General features: G+C 43.4%; 1 protein-coding gene across 4 annotated transcripts in view; it reads left to right on the top strand.

The window, feature by feature from the left end:
• Window positions 1–18,157, top strand: part of TMEM38B (transmembrane protein 38B) — a 746,713-nt gene extending 728,556 nt beyond the window's left edge. For all 4 annotated transcript variants that reach the window (XM_069630825.1, XM_069630828.1, XM_069630826.1 and 1 more), the window contains one exon: window positions 17,015–18,157. In XM_069630825.1, the coding sequence (XP_069486926.1) occupies window positions 17,015–17,260 (246 nt within the window). In that variant the 3' untranslated portion in view covers window positions 17,261–18,157. The remainder of the gene's footprint in view (window positions 1–17,014) is intronic.
• The last annotated feature ends 2,718 nt before the right edge of the window (window positions 18,158–20,875 follow it).

Genomic DNA, 20,875 nt, shown 5'->3' with positions numbered 1-20,875 from the left:
ATTTGCCAGGTATTGATCCAGGTATTGTCGAAGGTGAAGGTTCTCAGGCTCGGTGAGGGCATAAATTCTACTACAAGGAGGAGTAGATCCAGGTATCAGGTCTATCTGGCAGTCATAAGACCTATGAGGAGGTAGAGAGTTAGCCTGATCCTTCCGGAAAACATCTTGGTATTCTAGGTATTCGGGAGGTAACTGGGGAGTCTCTGAAGAAATTGCTGCCAGTGCAACACCAGGTGGAGGGTGACAAGTAGAGACACATTCTGGAAACTGGACCGTTCTTGCTCGCCAATCGATCAGAGGATTGTGTTTCTCTAACCAAGGTATTCCTAGAATAATCTGAAACTGAGGGGCCTTGATCACATCGAACACGATCTTCTCATGGTGTCCATCTTGACTTACTAGCGTCACCTCTTGAGTGGTATGCGTTACTGGCCCGGAGGCTATCTCCGTACCATCCACCGTAGTAATGACGTCCTTTACAGCCTTGGGACAAAGAGTTAGATTCATCCTCAAAACCATTTCATGATCCACATAATTGCCGATGGCACCGCTGTCGACGTAAGCTTCAATTGCATGTAATCGATCCGGATTATCAGGGCTAATGAGGACCATAGGTATCACGAAATGCGAGGTCACGGAACTGGTTTTCACGCTCGGCAAGAGGACCTCTATTCTTGTCGGGCGAGGTCGTTTCCCTGCTCAGAGTTTGTAACTTTGGTAACTGCAGCTCCTACTGCCTTCTTGGCAGGTTTCACCAGACAGTCTCGAAGAAAGTGCCCTGAGTTTCCGCAATAGAGGCATAATTGCAACTGTTTTCTCCTTTCCCGCTCCTTTTGTGTTAGAGGACCTTTCAGACCCCCTATTTGCATGGGTTCCCCGGAGTCTACTCCTTTGGAAGGAGTTGGCGGTTTGGAAAATACTCGAGCATCAAACTTGGAACGATCGGCCTTCCTGTTCTGCAGTCTGTGATCTATTTGAACGACTAAGTCTATATAGTCCGAACAATCTTGTGGGGGATTCACTACTTGGGCTAACACATCTTTGAGCTCTCCACGTAGACCTCTATAAAACAGCGTAATCCTTTTGTCCTCAGGCCATTGAGTTTCCACTATCAGTCTGTTGAAAGACGCAATATAAGCCAAAAGGTCTTGATTACCTTGTCGCAACGAAAGAAGCTCATTGTCCAAGGCCTGCCCCTGTGAATGTCTTGCGAACAGTTTTTCCATACTGAGCTGAAAAGCTTGAAAATCATGGAGGACCGGATCATCTTCATTTACTAGAGGGATCGACCAGTCTGCCACATTGCCACTAAGGTACGAAAGCACGAAAGCTACTTTAGCTTGATCAGTTGGAAAGGCTGCTGGCCGGCATAAGAAATGCAACCGGCACTGGTTGATAAATACTGCAAACCTCTTTGGGTCACCAGAAAATCGTTCGGGCGGAGCCAGAGGTACATTCCCAGGTAGGTTGATCTGCACTGGATTCATAGAGGATGTAGAAGGAAGATTTCCCCCAGATGCGGGTAACGGGGTCTGTCCGGCTTGTGACTGTAGCAATTGTCTAGCGAGATCATCTGTTCGCTCCTTGGAAATAATCAGTTCCCTTCTTAGAGCGTTCGTTTCCTGACGGGCTGCATGCACTTCTGCCCTTAGTTCCCCAAGTAACTGGGCTAGCTGGTTGGTATCCGAGGTTTCCATAGCTCCTGGACGGGAGTTTTGTGGTAGGCTTTGCGTTCTGTAACGCTCACCTGATTCCCGTAGAGGCGCCGGTCTTGACTGGGCGTATACCCTATCTTCAAAGGTGATGTGTAACACACGGCTGGCTCTTTGGGCTGGACCTCTGTGCACTGTATGTCTGACTCGAAGGGTAAGATGTCTGCAGATAGAAAATATGGGATTAAGGAACTGGGTTATTGAATGTCTCTCTCTTCTTCCCTTTCTCTTCTCCTGTAGAACCCCAAAGGTTAACGCTCTCACCTTAGGTAAGTGAACGCCGTGCTCTCCATCTGCCTCGGGGCAGGGAGCTGTAACCAGTTTCTTCACTGGATAAGGGGAGCAGGCCTCTTGACTTCAGAGGACTGCTGTCCGTCGTTTACTGCACGAACGGTAAGTTTCGAGTAATTCTAATGTCTTTAAAGTCTTTAGTAATGATGTTTCTTGTTTTGCAGGGTTCCGGCGATGGCGGATGACGGGCTGAAGTGAGTCCTTCCACAGCCATGCCTAGGTAAGAAAAGAGTTCCTGCTTTCCAGAAGAGTTCCAGTGTTCTGAATCTAGGGAGTGGCTCCTGCCCCACCCAACAGGAAAAGTAGTTCCAAACAGAAGAGGATCAGAGGCTCAACTGGCAGGCAAGTAAGCAGCATGGTCTGCTGCAGGTAAGTCCACCCAAGCATTATGAGCCCGGCGCTTCCAGCGCTGGGACTGGGCATATTTATGAGCCTGGTGCCACTGGCGCCAGGACTGGGTCTAAAAGGTCCCAATTGGGACTGGTTGGCACTCGGAACCTGGGTTATGGATCTGCTTCCAAGGGAGTTGGGAAAACCCTGACCTTTTGGAAGCAGAGATCATGACAAATACAACAGACAACATATTAGTTTCTGGAACCTTGCTATCAAAAAACAACAGGGCACTCTAGCATGTTCGCTTTATATAAAACCAAGTGATAGGAACACTATCTTACATTTCAACAGATTTCACCCATGGCGCTCGAAACTGAATCTTCCTTTAGGACAGTACTTGCGACTACTTTGTAAATGTATGTCTTTGGCAATCTACTACCTTCATGCCCATAACCTGTATTAACTGCTAAGGGCTAGAGGATATCCGAAGAAACGTGTTAGTCACTCTAAGGAAAGGGCTTGTTACACTCCTAGCGAGACATTGCTTACTCCAAAGGCTCCTCACAGCCCACAAGAAAAAGTGGCATGTGTTTTCACCCATTGCTCCAACACATTGGATCTAAAAAGAACAATTAAGACGTATTGGCCACTGGTTCAATTGAGCTTGCCATGTGAACCCATTCCCATGTTTGCTTTGAAATGATCGAAAATCCTGAGGGACTACCTAGTACACTCCCAATTCAAGCAGGACTGTCCCTGAGCATTGCCATGGGACCTGCGTCCAATTAGGGGTCACTTTGCTTGTGGTTCTTGCACAGTCTGCAAGTTTACTAAGAAAATCACGTCCTTTATGGTTGCAGATAAACATTGGGAACTGATGATCTTGACAAATTGCAAGTCGACTAAGGTGGTGTGTTGCATGGAGTGCCCGTTTTGCCTCAGATATGTGGGCCAAACCATGAGGGCAGCTGACTTCCGGATCTCAGAACATTGTTCCCAGATTTGCTGAAAAAACATCTCAGCACTCCTGGTTTTACACTTTCAAAAAGTCCAGCATTCCCCAAATGATTTCACCTGGTGGATTCTTGATGGAGTTATATCTGACCCCAATCATCAATGTGCTTTACTTCAAAAAGAAGCACATTGTATTCATAAGATGAACACTCATTTTATCGGCCTGAATGATCAGTTAGTTCCACTGACATGGTACTAGGGACCTATGTGTCTTTTACCAATCATGCAATTTGCCTAATCTTTCTATCAGGCACCACTCGCCATCCAACAACCAGGGAAGTATCTTGCCTCATGTCGCCTTAAATAGTTTCTTTTTGGCCAAGAGTTATCTTCTTTCTATGATACCCAGTTTTGTATATTTCTGTTTACCCATATGTGCCTCAGTGTATATAGCCACCCTGTTTTTAAACTCTAAGTAAATTGCATTCCTAGAGGTTGTGTTTAGCAGTGGTGAACTTGTGTAAGATTTGTGATTTATATGCATAGTAAGTACAGCTCTCTGGGTACACTTATATATAGCCATTTTAGTTTTGCCATTTTTCCTTTACTTATCAGAGCGGTCCCATATATCCTGTGGTATAATTGGGTTTTGGCTTTCTATTGAAGGTTTTCCCTTTTGCTGATGTCATTACGTCGGTACGTGTTTTCGTGTACCTTGCGTTCTCACATTGACGGCTTCATTGTCCATATTGGCACACTTCAGAAGCTTTTCATTTTCCAATGCAGGCGACTCCAGTGTGTAGCAGTCCCCTATTTTGACTACACAAGAGTGTATCGTCTAACGAGATACTAGAACTCGGTTTGGTTGACCCCATGGGAACTATTGTGGCAGAAGACTCTTTAGCCGTAATGTAATTAAATTACCGATTTTGGCGTCTGTTCTTCTTTGCAGCCTAGAGCGCCCCTCCTAACTTCCCTGGACTTGTTTGGAAATTCCTTGGCTTTCTCTCATGCGCTATATGCCAACACTTGTGCAGGTATGGTATCTTACAATCGGATAACTTTTTTCATAACAATCCTAGTTACTTAGCTAGTTGGGTTTCATAAGCCTGCTGAGAAGTTGTTTCTTTCCTCTTATAGATACCCATGTTTGGGCTCTACTAAATTTGTAGTCATGCATGTCGCCATTTGAGTTGATCCCTTGACAGTGGTTGTCAGTTCTGCAGACTTGTGTTGAGTTCTCTCCCCTTTTGGGTGAGAGAAGGCAATCTGTGTTTAGGTTTTTCGAGTAGACTTGTTTCTTTTTTTATATTTATTTGTTCTGTCTTACTTTCAGGGTTTGATGCTATGGTCCTGATGAAGGTGGTTTATAAAATTATTCTGCCGAAACATTTTGCATACGTCGACCCGGATACTGCAATGGAATACTCACTATACTTCCTTTAGAATGTTGATGTCTAACTGGCTGACTGTATCTGCTGCCTGGTTAAAATGAGGTGTAGTTGTCTCTGTTAATTATCTCACAGAATCCCCTTTTGCTGTCACAATTTCAGCCATTTTCCTTGTGGTTTGGTTGCACTTGTTTGTCATGATTTTGTAAATAGTGTTTGTCCTTGTGTCATTGTTTTTCTGTTTTGATGTTTTTCAAGCATTTTTCTGTTCATAAATGTCAAAAGAAAAGCAAAACATGTAGCTTTTTTAGCTATGTTGGGAATACATTGCATTGCTGATTTATTCAATATAGGAGCACTTGTGATGTACGCACAAGCGATTTTTGATTTATCCACTAACACGATTGCCACTATATAACCTATTAGTGTCTTGTTTGTTTAGAATTTTGGATACATTATATTTGTAATAATTCCTGGTGGGAACAAACCCTGGTTCTGTTCACACTCGGGTTCTGCATACCAAGTGGCCTTTGATCCTATTAAGAAGGCTATTTTAGACAGGGAAAGCTCTGTACAGTTGGGGAAGTTTCCACCATCTTGTTTCTCTCTGCCTCTCTCTCTTCCTCCTGTCCCCTCATCTTCCTCTAGGGCAAAGCACTTTGGGTTCGATGTCAGAAGGGCAAAGTCCACGTCCACTCATTTCAAGAGCAGGGATTGGAGCCTTAGAGCTGGCTAACTTTAGTCCTTTTCCCTTTAAAAGAAGGGGTCTCCCACCCTTTCTTTGAATCATCTTTTGGACTTCAACCCTTGACTTGATTTATTTGGACCCTTTTAGGAGAGCAGTTCTTTCCAAAAGTCCTCCAATTACTGTGAGGTGAAGACAGGTGGTCCTAGGCAGAGTCAAGCTCTGTCCCCTAACCATCCACAGGGACCATTGGGCTAAACCTGCTGCTGGAACAAGACCTGCCTCTCTGCACAGTGGTGCTCAGTACCTCATTGTGTTGAAGTACCCCTGCAGTTGTGTGCCGGCCTCTGTCTTGTTTAGGAGCATGAGCAAACAACTCCTCTTGTCCCTGAGCCCCTGGATTGTGACTGGCAGCACTCGGAGAACCAAGGCAGCTGAGATGCTAGTGTTTTTGCTCTTGAACTGCTTGGTGCTGTTTTCAAGGACTGTTCAACACATACGAACCACCAGGACCACCCAGTGCTGCCTTTTGCACTCACAATGTTCAATCAATTGCTTGTCTGGTTTGGCACCGGACCACTAAGAACTGAAAAAAAGGGTCTATTGACTACTAACTGCTCCCTTGGTGCATTTGTGGGCCCTCAAGACTGGCTATGTGACATTTATCCCTTTTCCACCCAAGAACATATCTGTTTACATAACATTGTGGTTGTTAGTTCCCTACACCCTGAATTCATTACCCAGAGTGCTGCATTATGCTATCTTTTATTATTCTGTGTTCTTTCCTCAGGGGTGGGTTTTGTGTAGTGTTGTTCTAGTTGATTATTATTATTATTATTTTTATTTATTTTTTTTATTTGAACTTTACTCAGGTATCACTAAGTTTTGTCAAAACCTTCTAGGTTCCGCTAGTAGCGACAGGAAAAGGAGGGTCATGCAAAAACCTCCCCAGGGGGGACTGGCCAGGCCTCTGTAGCAGGTGAGAAACAGCTGACATGGCCGATTTAAGTCATCTTTCCGCTGGATCAGAACCCCAGACCGGGCCACCCTCAGGCTGTAGGCTGTTTATCTGATCAAACACAAGTTCGCTCAGTTTGGCCAGGGCTTGGCTCCATCTTGCGTTCTCACCAGAGATTAGTCTGTTCCATAGTTCATCTGTTTGAAAAATCCACAGGTTTTCAGCCAATGCGGGGAGGTATAGCTTTCTACTTTCTGTCGTGCTGGGGCACTCTATCACCAGGTGCTTCAAAGTCTCGATGACAAGATCGTCTTTACATAATCGACAGCGCTTCTCGACACCATCTCCTCTGATTGTTATAATCTCTGTCGTAGGCAGGAGATTAAGTCTGGCTCTCATAATCGAGTTTTCTCAGTTTCTGTTAGGGAACTTTGCACAGTATTGCAAGGGTTTTTTTCCCTTGTTGAAAGTCTGGGGTAGATGTTTTAACAGTTTATTCCCCGCCGCTTTCTCTGTTGTCAAAATCCAGTCATTGTTTTCAGTTTTTCTTTTAATTCGGTCCGGATTTTCTTTCAGGTCTTCCTCCGTACATTCGATTTTAGCCAGCTCATTCTTTCTGGCATTCACCCATTTGTTCAGGGCCTCACATTTACCTAATTCAATTTCTTCTCGAATGATGTTGTATATCGGTAACGTGTCTGACATGATGATTCGTCTGTACAAGCTCATAGAGCTTTGATCGACCGTTGACACTAATGATATGAGTCCCTAGTCTCTCCTTATCGCCGGCATAGCAGTGGATTTGGGTAGACCTAAGACCGCTTTCCACAGGCCGCCTTCAAGTTTGTTCCAAGTATTCCGCCGGAGGTATAACGCCGCCTCCGTTCCATACGTCAACGCTGGGACCACTTTTGCGTTATAGAATCTTATGGCCGGAATCAAGGAAAATTTTCCGTATTTACGGTCCACTGCTCTTATTTGGGTCGTTAACCTTTTCGCTTTTTCCCATAGTTGGTTTAAGAGGCTCTTTTCTACTCCGGAGCTGTCCATTTGTATCCCCAAGTATTTCAAACTAGTTACAATTTCAATTTTGGTCTTATCCAGGTAGATCTTTAGATTCTTCGTATTTTTGCTGGGGACTTTCTCAAACACCCTAACTTTAGTCTTCGCTTTGTTGAGTTCAAGGTTGTTTTCCACAATATAGGACTCCAGATTGGAAAGTTTTCTTTGCAGGCCCACTTTCGTCTGATCGATTACGATAATATCGTCTGCGTAAAGCAGCCGAGGGATCTCAGTTTTCCCGATTTTTAGGGTGGAAAGATCTAATTTTTTCTTCGGAGAGTTGGTAATCGCCTAAGAATGCCGTAAACAGAGCCGGCGCCAGAGGGCACCCCTGCTTAACTCCTCGGTTCACATTTATCTCCTCTGAGAGCGCGCCCTGTTGGTTTAGTTTGACTCTTATTTTAGTGTTCGAATGGAGGGCTTTTATGGGGTCCAGTATACTTGCAGGACAGTTCCAACCTTGAAGCTTAGCCCAAAGAGTTTGTCTGTCAATCTTGTCAAACGCCTTGGAGAGGTCCACGAAAGCTAGGTATACCTTGGGCGCTCCCTCTTTGACATTTGCTTTCAAGACGCTGAGTAGCATGAGATTGATGGAGGTGCAACCATTTTTTTGAAAGCCGGTTTGGAGTCGATCTTTGGCCTGACTGTCTTTTTCCCATGTTCGAAGATGAACAAGGAGACGGGTAGCGTAAAGTTTGCCTAGAATGTCCAGGAGGGCGATAGGTCTATAACTCGCCGGTTCTTGTCTCGGACCCTTTTTATAAATCGGGACTATCACCGCTTTTTGCCATGATTCCGGCACCATGTTCGTTCTGCCACATTCCGAAAAGATTTTGCTGATCATTTCCACCCATTTTTCTGGAAATATTTTAAGTCCATATTCGTGAGTCCATCCGGACCCGGGGCTCTAGATGTTTTCAACTTCTGTATCGATGCTTCTATGTCTTCAATATTTGACAAGTCAACCCACGATGTCTCCGAGTTCTGCTGTGTCGTTAGTGTGTCGGTGGTCGGACCTTCAAATTCCGCAGTAAAGTATTGGATCCAATTTTCTTCTGCTACTGCGTTAGACATAGAGGCGGACTGGGTGTCATTCATCTCTTTTATCAACCTCCAGAATTCACTCGATTTTTTGATTTGTAATTTCTGCATCATTGCTTCGGCGTCGTTTTGATATTGTATGGCTCTGTGCTGTTTACGCCAGTTATTATAGCTTTTGATTTCCCTGCGCCAGATCTTCCAATCACACTCAGCGTTAGATTTCTTTGCTATTCTTAGCAGTCGCCGGCCGACTTTTATTTTTTCCACTAAGGCTTTGTCATACGTATGTTTGTTGTCTAGGCGATTTTTCGATTTCTTTGAGCCTTTCACCTGGAAGGAAAGAAGTAAGGGTAAGTAGTTCGGTCTTTCTTTGCTGTCATTCCGGGCATGATCACTGACTCTCTTCTCCCATCTCTGATTGATTTTCCCAATGTCTTGTTCCGTTAGACGAAGGCGGGTCTGTTGCAGGTTTGTCTCGATCAACCAGTCATACGTTTTCGATCTTGGATCCGTTGCGTTCCCATGTCGGACTGTTTTTGATTGGGGAACAAAGAGGCAACATTTTGCACATTTCTCTGGCTGATTGCTTCATTCCAGACTTTACCTCTTTCAATGGTTGAATCAAGACATCCCGCTGCGCGGCAGCACATTGTTTGTCTCCCAAAGCCTCGGTACATTTAGCATTCAGATCTCTGCATATGATGAGCTTGATTCTGTCGAATTCTGCGTAGAGCTGGTCTATCGTTTCAGAGATGTAATCGCAGAAAGTTTTGGTTGACATTCTCTGGGGATTCCAGTAGCAGTTTATGATGGCCACTGTCTTCTGAAAGCCATTTTCCCTCTCGGCTTTTCCCTGGATTTGCGAGGTCAAGATGACTAGCATTTCGTAGGACTGTTTCCACTTTTTTGGTTCGCTCAGTCCCGTACCTGTTTTTATGGCAGTTAGAAGACCCGATGACGGTCTACCTAAAGGCCTTTGACTGCGGGGGAGATCATCACCGAGAAACCATCGAGAACTGGTTGGTAGACGAGCCAGGTTTCTTGTAGGCACAGGATGTCGAAGGAACCCAGATCGACAAGCAGGAGGTCCTCTGTTCTGATCTTTTTCAAGGTTCTCATTCTCTTTGTTATTTGAAGTATTGTTGGTCTGTTTAGAATGCGGAAGTTTTTCGCCACTTCCTTTTGTTCAAGCTTAAAAACTTGTATCTCCTCTTTGGATTCTTTTCTACTTTCCAATTCATTTTTTTCTGGTCGGTACTTCCGCGGGCTTCTTTGAGTATCCGCTCTTTCACGGTGATCTCTTGACTGAGGGCTTCTTCTTATTCTTGGCACATAGGTCTGAAGCTTCTCATTTTCCTGAGTTGCTTGGTTGCCCGCTCCTTGTGTAGCTGGCAGGCTTAGTACGCTCTTTTCCCTCTGGCTTGGTCGCTCCCTGTCCCTTTTGGGCTTGGCTGTGTGACATTCTGATCGATCCAAGGGGTTTTTCACCCCCACTTCTGTGGTGGATTCCTTTTGTTCCAGTGGCCCCTTTTCTGAGTGAGTAGAGATGTTCATTAGGTTGGTACAATCTAGAAATTCCTCTATTGTTCTTGGAGATCTCGTGGGGCCGGTCTCCTCTGCGTTAGATCTCGAATCTTGTCGATTTTTGTTCGCTAGGGATTCGCCAAAGCCCTGCACCCTCAGGTATTCTTTGACCGACGTGCTGACATCCTTTTTTGGATTTGATTTCCTTACGATCAAATCGCTTTTCGGTGGCTGCGTTTTTTGTACTTTGGCCAGTGGCCACCCTTCTGTTTTTTCTTGAGTCAGTATCAGCACTGTTTTCTTTTTTTCATTTGTCTGTGTCCCGGGCTCATCTCCCACATCTTCGGAGGCCAATGGGCTTGTTAAGGGCCTTTTATTCAAGAGTTCCAAGCTCTCTATCTTTTTTTCGAGCGCTTCAATTTTGGTTTCCCACATTGTTTTCCGATTTGGCAAAATCTGTGGTCCCTCTATCGGTCTTACAGGGTTAATTCCGATCGGGTTTTCCATGTTCTCCATCTTTTTCTCCAGCGCTGCAATTTTCCTTTCCCAGTGAGGTTTCTGATTGAATGGATTTTCAGCGTTTGTTGGTAGACGGGAGTCCATCTGAGCTAATTTTGCCATTATGTTGGAAAGAATTGCTGTATTGTCTTGTACATTTTCTTTAATTGCTTCATACAGCTTACAGAAGGAAGCTAGAACAATGGTCATGGCCGACGTGATGGCAATCATTTCTGGTTTCTTATTTGGCGATTACATTTTGTAGCGCCACTGCAATTTCGCTGAGTCGTCTCTTTTTCGGTGAGGCTTGGATGTTATCCGGTTTTTTCAAATTTACTGATGAGTTTATGTCCGGACATTCCCCTGTTAATCTTAGATTTCTATCAGTGTTTGTGGGGTATCTTGGTGATCCAAATTTCGTCGATGACAGGGGTGAAACCGAGGATAACCTCCTGGGCAAATGTGGCTTTGTCCAGGCCAAACGATCCTCTCTCTGTATTGTTGGGCCCGGTTCATATGATTGCATCCCCCATCGGATTGTGCCCCCTTTGAGCCCTCTTCTACCTGGTCAACATCCGAGACAAGGATCTCCTCTATAGTTTAAGGGCATTCTGAGTTTGGGGAGTTCCGCTCCTCCCTCTCAGGTTGTCAATTATGCTCGAAGGGACCGGTTCCGGAGTCTCTGGACCCTTTTCTTTTCCACTCTCAATTTGTGGATCATTTATGGGGATTGTGGCTTTTTCCTGCAGAAAACCCTTTGACCGTGCTTGTTTGTCTCTCGCCACTTTGGAAGGGTCCGTTTTCCTCTGTTTTTGTGCGGGCTGGGATTGCATTGCTATTTCCAGCATCTCCGCGTCAGATGCTTCCGTATCAATGCTTTGTTTTCTTTTATGTTGCTGTGTAAAGAAAGCTTTTAATGGGCGTGATAGCAGAGGATTTGGCAGTCCTTTTTTGTTAAGTTTTCTTATTTTTTGATCCCCCAGCATGGTGTTTTTTGGCAGTCTTATATTTGCCGTTTTTTTTTCCCTCCTTGCGGCCTGGTTGTTGCTGGGGTATTCGATGTACCTCTTTTTTTTCTTTTAGGACCAGCTCCAGTTTTCAGTTTTTCACAGTCTGTTTCTTTATTAGAATCTTCTGATTCACCCTCCGTTTGTTTTTCACTGTCTGAGTCCTCTTCAACCGAATCTGTGTCTTTATCTGGTTCGACGATTATCACAGTGTCTCTGACTTCTCTAGCAAGGTTGAGTAACCTTGCCCTATTGTTGCCCCGGCCTTGCACGGTTTTCTCGCTGTCACGATCAGTCTCATGCATCATAGCTTGAATGGATATCACATTGGGTATGGGGTCGGTTCTAACTGTTCCAGCTAGCAGATTGACCGCCCTGTTTCCTTTCACCACGGGAGCATTTCTCTCCCCCTCAGAAGTATTTCACTGAGTTTGGGTTTCTTTTTTTTTGGGTTTGTCCGTTGTCATTTCTTCAAACCCTGTCACCGTTCCCCCACTTGCATCTATGTGGCCAGCAGTGGGATTTCTGGCTTCTGTCTGCGCCTCCTCTGTGACAGGGTCTCGTATGGGAGGGGAGAGCACTCCAAGGCGATCCCGATCGGGTTGTTCGGGTTCCATGTCTTTCTCGACGCCATGGGCCGATAGCCTCCAAACGGGGACGGACACAGGCGCGGGCGCCGGCTCGGGCACTTGTGCATTCTGGAGCTGCTCCTCCGCTCTTTCTTCCCCGATAGCGCCGCCGACTGGGCTGCCGACGCCCCTCCGGGCTCCTCCACTTGCGAGTCAGGTACGTTAGCGTTTCCTGGTTTGATGTTCGTCGGAAGCTTCTCCCCCGGTGCTTGAAAGTTCATCGCAGTCAAGCTTGTGGCCTGTTTGGGGGATACCTGAGCCATTTGTAACAACTCTAGGATAGAGGGGGACGCCATTGGGGTGGTCCTCGGTCTGGGAGCTGAGTCAGACTTACTCCTCCTTTTTCCTGGGCTTAGTTTCCCTCCCGAGTGTGATGTTTTTTTCGAATAAAGGTCCTTTGGGAAGGTTTTAGGACTTTTCAAAGCTTTCGGGGGACGTACCTCCGGCTCCATTCGGCTTTGGCTTTGTGTCTGCAGCGGACTGCTGCAGACTGGCTCACACCTCAGGCTCACAGCTCCGCTCACCGCTCTGCGGTGTTTCACAGCAAAAATAAGCACTTCCTGGCGCTTCCACACAACGATGTGGACTGGTGCTGCAGACTGGCACACACCTCAGGCTCACAGCTCCGCACACCGCTCTGCGGTGTTTCACAGCAAAAATAGGCACTTCCTGGCGCTTTCACACAACGATGTGGACTGGTGCTGCAGACTGGCTCACACCTCAGGCTCACAGCTCCGCTCACCGCTCTGCGGTGTTTCACAGCAAAAATAGGTACTTCCTGGCGCTTCCACACACCGATTTGGACTGGTGCTGCAGACTGGCTCACACCTCAGGCTCACAGCTCCGCTCACCGCTCCGCGGTGTTTCACAGCAAAAATAGGCACTTCCTGGCACTTCCACACAACGATGTGGACTGGTGCTGCAGACTGGCTCACACCTCAGGCTCACATTATTATTGTACATAGTGTGTTTAATTAAAGTATATATATTTGTATAGAATCATGATTGAACGTTTGTTTATTTTGGATGGTTCTGCTTCACTATTTGGGTTGCTACTGAACCACTTTCACACCCCTCTTGAGGGTATAGCCTTCCCTCTGCCAAAATTACCACAAAAGGCAAAGGAGGTGTATCTCTTAACTCGTGCCTGTTTTACCTTTGATTGTGTTGGCTCTTAGTTTTTAGAGGTGTGAGGGCTGAGTGGGCTTTTAGCCTTTACTCATCCTTATACTCCTGCAGGGCACAAGTAATTGGTCACACATGGTCACAGAAGGCTTGGCGCTTGATAACCTGCTAGTGCCAGAAAAATACCCCATCTTGTGCTTACTCAGACAGAATGAAATGAGTACATGCCGTAAGAATAGGGAATTCCTGAACCATCTGAGGCAATGTGTAACCCCTGCCATTAATTTGCCAATGCTGAAGAAGTGTAATTAGAAGAACGGAGGGAAAATGGTGTGAAATCCCTGTTGGGCCCTGGAAACCTGAACACTGGTGTGTGCGGTATCTGTAGAGTAAATGCTGAAGGGTTGTTTACCTTGAGGAGCAAGTCTCCGGCTTCAGTTCTTGCAGACCTTCGTGTGAGCAGCCCCACAAAATGAAGGATGTCCATAACTTACCCAGACCTGAGGAGCAGGAGAACTGGTGTTAAACATTGCCAATGCATGCAGCTCATATCCTGAATCCAGCATGGTGGCCTCACATCAAGTAAACTAGGTCAGCAGAACTGCGGCTGACTGCTAGAGAATTCCACCCGCACACTTGATAATTTTGTAGTTCCTTGGCACAAGATCCAATCCCAAAACACACTCAAACGCGTTACCAGTCACCGTTCTGTGTCTGATGGACCGATATAGTACCTGGTCTTGTTAGTATCAATAAGACTTTATTGTAATACATTACCAGAAAGGTCACACACATATGAAAACATAAATCAGAATGACATTAAGTATACAGATCAACAATCAAAGATTTAAACTCAAATATACACAGTCATAACAACAATAAAACTATAAAATAAAAAATCATAAAATTAATCCTTAGCAACATTTCTTTTGGATAATCAAAAGATCTACTGTAAAGTATGAGAAACAATAACAGTGGATCTATCCTCAAAGCTTATGTCATGAAGATATAAGTTCAAATCACATTTATTAATTCTAAATAGCATGATATTTCGACCGCAGTATATTGATTGAAAAATATTAGCGAGGACAAATCAAGAGGATCGCATCATCTCTAAAACATATAGAATGCAATAAAAAAGGTGAGATTCTGATAAGAAATAATTATAATACTATTTACTCACGATACTTGGCATATACAATGTATTGCTTATATCTAATCTGCATGGCTGCTATTAAAACGTTTCCCGGCAAACCATAGGTTCATTGACCAACCTGAGGAAGAAGCAGTACACACTACACACTACCATGATAACATTTTAGGATTTGCAGCAACAAAATCTTGTTAGAGATGTTATACCTACAACGTTGGATGTGTGTATTTGTTACTATTGATGTCTCATTACAGTGGCAAGTTACATCTGGTGCCGAATGCAAGATTTCCTTGATACCAGTTAATTGTAAAATTGCAGTTTTGTGGATAACATTCATGCATCATCATTTTCAACCCATGAAAAACGGCTATTGGCGCCAGACAAGGTGGAACCGTCACAGGTCACTTTACCATCAAGCAGGCCACAAGCTTGTTTAATCGCTCATTAATGATTTTGATACCTGATTACAAAGGGTCAGACCTAACCCACCAAGGATACGAGATATCAAGGATTCCCTTCTCTGTTTCTCAGATGATGCATTTGTCACAGACAGAAAATGGGTTGGTTAAATTGCAGGATAATTTTGGGGCTTAATGTATAGCAAAAGGATTGGAGATTAATGGGTCAAAAAGCTAAACTAAAGCAATGGTGTGGGGGTCACAATGCCCAGACATAGGATGGTGTTGGAGGGGCGTGGGGTGATGTTGGAGGGGGGAGGGTGGTGCTACCTTAGAAACTGTACAGATAGCATCTTGTGATTCACCTCTCGGTTGCTGGCACTTGTAAGCCACAGATTGAAAAGAGTGACTTGGCCATAAAGCACGGGCAGGGTTGAGGTATGCTTTGGTTCAATCAGAAGATTGGGTGACATTCAGTCAGTACTCCTCCCAAGGCTGTAGTCCATGGACACTACTAGCGCACTCTATGTAAGTGATCTGTGGGGCCATGCAAACATGAGGAATCTGTAAATGGGGGAAAACTAATTTTGTAAAACTGTATTAGGCTTCTCGATCTGTGCATCTAATATAATGGTCTTTGGGGAACTAGGCCTGAAATAAATTGTAAGGAGGCAGCAGTAAGACCTGGGCCAGCATGGGCAGAGGAGAATGATACGATTACAGTCAACAAAGGTCACCTCCAGGAGTCGATTTCCCTGAGGGGTGTGTCTACCCTCTCTTGATTAACTAGTATAAAGAAGCTTTTATGTGCTTTACTTCTAAAGCACCTTTGGACTCACAGAATTCTTTTCAGTCACTAGATTTAAAAATAATAAAAGCTGCATACTGGGAGATGGTTGTCTCTGTGGCTGGAATTATACTTTAACTTAAACTGCCACAAAGGACACCCTTATCTTGATTTAATGTGAGTTCCGGAAATGAGAAGCCTGTATGCATTTTACATTTCGTTTGAGTCCTGCCTCTTAAAGCAACATTGGGGAGATGGGCTAGGCAGGGGAGGTTGATTGTCTATTCTTGTGGGATGGTGCAGGAAAGGGTGGCACACTTGTTCTGGTGTAATTATTACATGTGTTCTAGTCAGGCTGTATAAAGCCCCTTTTTAGAGAAGCCAACAGAAGAGATTTTCAAGAAGCACTCATGGTGTGCAATAGCTTATTTTACGTGGAGATCCTGGAGACATTTTACGTGGAGAGCCTGGAGACAACAGACGCTGAGCTGGACTGCGACGACTGATTGTTTCATTTTTATCCTCCTCAGTCATTTTTTTGTTTTAGCATGGATTTTTTTCTGAGTGTGAATAATTATACTATTGGAGATTGCATATAATAATATTGTAGTACATGTTTTTGTTGATAGCATTTTACTTAGATGTTTCATGTTTTATTTGTTGTTATGTGATGCACTGGCAATTTTGCCAATCAAATACACATGGCTTTCTGCAGATTGGGCGTATGAATTCTGATGATTGGAAGAATATACTAATTCTTGTCAAGAAAAGAACAAACCTTGGTATAAAGACAGTTTGGCTCCGGAAGAATGTTCAGCACTCAGGGCAATAGAACAGAAACATGTCATGTTGAGCACTGTTTGCTACAAATTAAATGTGCAAATGAAATACAACAGCTTCTAGATAGTTGTTGAATAAGTCGAAGGACTGATTGGAAACAAGCAGAGGTGGCATATGACAGTAGGTTCTTTGGCAGGATAAGATAATGAGAAATGATAATTGTAAACCCCAGATGAGCTCAAAGGATATTGCAGATTCTTCCTGAGATAATCCTATAACAGGTAGTTAGTTACTCGAAAGGTATGAAATGATTGAAGTGAGACCAGAGATGTGAATATTTTACTATGAGCGTTTTATTCTAAAAAGCCAATACAAATAATATTTTTATATTAAATATATTGAAGTGTTGAATGTATCTTTTGGGATCAAATATATAAACTCAATCTGCAAAATCAATAGGAACCCTGTCTTTATATTGAAGCATTTAGAGCTATAACACTCATGCATCAAAGACACCATGACCTATATAGCGCGTTGACGCAGACTAAAAGCATAGTTTTTCATTTGAAAAACAAATGAAAGTAAATAAATACAGTTGGTGAGATCCAACTAGCCGCTATTGTCTTTGAAACATTCCAGTGATTGTATGTTATAGTAATTTGTTTTACCTTCTGTTTTTTTGGTAGGTTGTCATGATGGTAACTGGTTCCGCAATTTCCCCACTTGCCCCGTTTGAAGCAGTAATTAGTTGCTCTCTTTTTCAATGGCTACAAGTTCCACCAGAAGTGAAGCCTGATGTTGGCAAGGCCAATGGCACAAGCCCACCTCTAGATGACACAGCAGAAGAGAAAGAGGACACCACTTGCCCAGTTAATCGTTCCAGTGGAGAAAACCTTGATACTACTCGGAAAAGACAGACGAAGAAAGAATAAATGGAGCGGTGCAATGTAAAATAATGTAAAAATAGAATTATTGCGTATTACTACTCACATGTTGTGAGTACCACACTTCTCGAATGCTGGTTTTTCAAATGATGTGAAATGAGGATTTGTCCGATTTCCAAAAAGATGATGAACAGGGATTTATCTTTCGGTGCAGTCACTCTAGTTATGATATGATCATATTAACAAGGTTACCATTAAACTAGACCTACTCTGTGGGTAGCAGGATTATTTTAGCTAACCCGCCAATATACTTTATTGAATGTCCACTGCTGAGCAAAAATAACAAGGCACAGGAAACTGAAGGCTTTATGTTTTTTCATAATTATGAAAACCTTGATGTGTAGGAATCTCATCACGCATGCAGTCTACATTCCGTTGTTTTATCAAAACAACAATCCTAAGATGTACTAAGCCATAGTACTACATCACACATATTTCAGATAACACATACCTCCTTACCTGAATATATCCTGCAGAAAGGGGAATGTGAACGTGTCTCACTAAGCACTGGTAGGGGTTCATTAAAGATAGTAATCAAATGAGCATATTCACTGGAGGGTTATTTTGTACACATCTTTGTTGTTATTTAGTGTTTGAATTGCATATCATGTAATGATTATACTTGAGAATGGCTGGGTTTTTGATTGTACATAAGTGTTCATATGTATATAGGCATGTGGGTTTACATGCATGCAGATTTACACATGTAAATATGTTTGCAGAGGGGGAAATTGGGGAGATTATATGCTTTTAAAGGAGAGTTTTTAATCTGATAAATTTAAATATAAAATTTATAAAAGTAATATAATTTCTTAAACTATTCTTTTATTGAAATACACCTTGGAAAAAGTAAAATAATAAATCATTTAATGAAAACAAAACAAATCTGATTGACCTTTACTTAACATTTTGGATGCTTGTTTGGTAGTGAGAGTGATAAGATTACAAACTTGCACTTTAGAATGTAGCGACTTTTGTCAGTTCTTAAAAACCTCATCTGTAGAGGATTGTTCCAAACTTTTATGCAAAGTTTATTCAAAGAAGCTACATGTAGTGAGAGTTTAGATTGTGTATGGGTAAGTATAAAAACGCTTTGACTATTATTGAATCGCCAAGTATGGCATATTAATTTTCTGCATAGTTTGCTGAAAGTAGCACAAATTCACTTGAATATTATTTTGAGGGCAAAATGTGGCAATATAGGAATGTGTAAGAAAGACCAGATTTCAAACAGATTTGGCAGGATGTGGAGGTATACGAGGAGGACTAAAAAGCAGCCTTAGTATTTGTTTTAGGCTGGTTTAGTGATCGGCATATGTTTTACCTAGGTTGAGATGAAAAGGGCTCTTGGCAATCTATCTTTGGATGGAGTTTCAGCAACTCTCCAGGATGGCCTACTGGTTCAGCTGGGCTTTGGAGATTAACATGTTCACCTGAGTTTCATCAGCGTGTGAGTGGTACATGATGTCAGTTATGCAAAAGGAGGAAATTAGGGTGAACATGCAAAAGTGTAATTTAATGTGATGGCTTCTGTCATGAATACATGAAAAGAACCAAGTGGTGTCATCTGGGTTTTAATATGCGGCACAACAAAGTATACTAAGGAGAGTTGTGTGATTCACAGTAATGAACACAACAGAGAGATCAAGAAGAGAGAAAAACACCAGCCTTATCTGCTGCACATCCAAAACCATGAGCACTGCGAATCGGGCCAAGGGCAAAAACGAAACTATAAAGGGTCAGAGAGTCTTGGCACGCATTTAATGAGTTCCCTCAAATTAAGTTAAGATAAATATATAAGTTGTTGGGTGTTAGTCATCATAGTAGTAGCAGTAAGCAAATTCACATCAATGTAGGCAAAATAAAAACTCAAGACGCATGGGTAAATCATATGGTTTACGTTGCTTATGGTACTGGTATGTCCTGCCTCCTTCCTAAAGACTTGTGGTACGTCCATAAACTCATAGCTACACCAAAGTAATTTTCTTGCCAGCCAAAGAATAATGTAAAAAATGTAAATAGAAAAGCACCTGTCTGCTGCAACGTATGATGCCCATTATTTTTCAACTAGCCAATTCCCACCTTTAGGTAGCCATCTGTAAGTTGTCGCTCTGTGAACTGGTTTACCGAAGCTCTGAATGTTTTTCATATAACAAATCTGGTTGTGATGGCGTAACCACACTGCTAAGGGAGATGGAGAATTTTCTGTATTGCAGACAGTCGTAGATCCCTTATCTCTCTCAAGTGTAGAAAACAGTGATGCCTACAAATGGCAAGTGGAGAGGGTTTTGGCTCAGTGCTGGAGGGCACAGCATGCAAACTTGACCTATCTGACGCATCTAGGAAGGACACCTGGCTGCCCTACACTCTATTCCCTCTTCCTTTCCATACAGGGCCCATCCCAGTTGAGTTTGGTCTTCCCTTTGTGGGTACCCAGACTATCTTTTAACTTAATACCTCGTAGCACAGAAGCAATTGTCTTTAGTGTGGGCAGATCATTGTTATTTATTCGGGCATTGGAAGCAATGTAAAGGGGGGGGGCATATTTTTGACCAATAGCAGCAACTCTATTTTCCACCTCGGCCGGTGCATAGATATTTTTGTTTCCAGATCTTTGAGGTTGCTTTTCAGAGGTCCACTGTATGTGGCCGTTAAATGACAGGTCAACCGAAGAACCTGCAATCACCAGGAAAAAGAGTTGTTGTAACATATTGCAGATATTAAAAACACTCATGAATAATGTAATAGGTGAAATTCAGTTCAGGAAGCAAAGCAGATATGTAAATCATGCACATGTTGAAAAGGTAGCAGTCGCAATGAAATCAAAGAGAAAAGAGAGGAAAATAAAATTAAGTGATGTGAGCTATAGCAATATAAATTATGAATAGAGGGTCAGAATGTGACCAAGCTCACCCACTTTACACCCATGTCTGAATCGAACTGTGCAGTTTGTTGCCATTTTGGCAACCTCAGACATCTCAAATCTCCTTGACCTGTGTTCATTTGTAGATGTGTGTATTTCTCCCCCAATGCGACTGTGACAGCTCTTTATGGAAACCAGAGGCATTTGGAGTTCTCTAGGAATGAGACCCTTATTTGCAGGGAAAAGCCTAAAAATTGACTTCCAGGATCTGGATCAGACTTTTGAGTCCAAGAGGCAGAAGAACGAGCAAAGAGGAATCTGGTGGACATGGGTAATTCGATAGAAGGAACACGCCTTTCCCCGGCAAATGGCATATTTTAAACTCCCAAACAGCCATATGACAGGGGAGAAGAGCGCCGTCACCATAATAGATTGGGATAATCCAATATCGGAAATCTCAAAAGAAATGTGTAGATAACCAGCAGCAGATCTCTTTGAGTTTGCTGCTACCCGTTGATACCATTCTGCAACAATAAGGCAGCAGCTGCCCAGTGTTATGCCATCCAAAGATATGATGTTAGGCAAGCTTCCCTTGACACCCAGGAGTACATCCACAGACCACATTGCTACTTGCGATGCCAAACATTATACTCCCTCATGGAGCACTGGATTTGCCAGGAAACTGCCAATAAAAGTAGACCAGTAATGAGGAATGAACAGAAGAAGCTGGTGTAGTAGAC

The sequence above is a fragment of the Ambystoma mexicanum genome, chromosome 6q, assembly GCF_040938575.1.
Source record: "Ambystoma mexicanum isolate Mex_15411 chromosome 6q, UKY_AmexF1_1, whole genome shotgun sequence".
Taxonomy (NCBI): domain Eukaryota; kingdom Metazoa; phylum Chordata; class Amphibia; order Caudata; family Ambystomatidae; genus Ambystoma; species Ambystoma mexicanum.
This window is presented reverse-complemented; position numbering and strand designations above follow the sequence as displayed.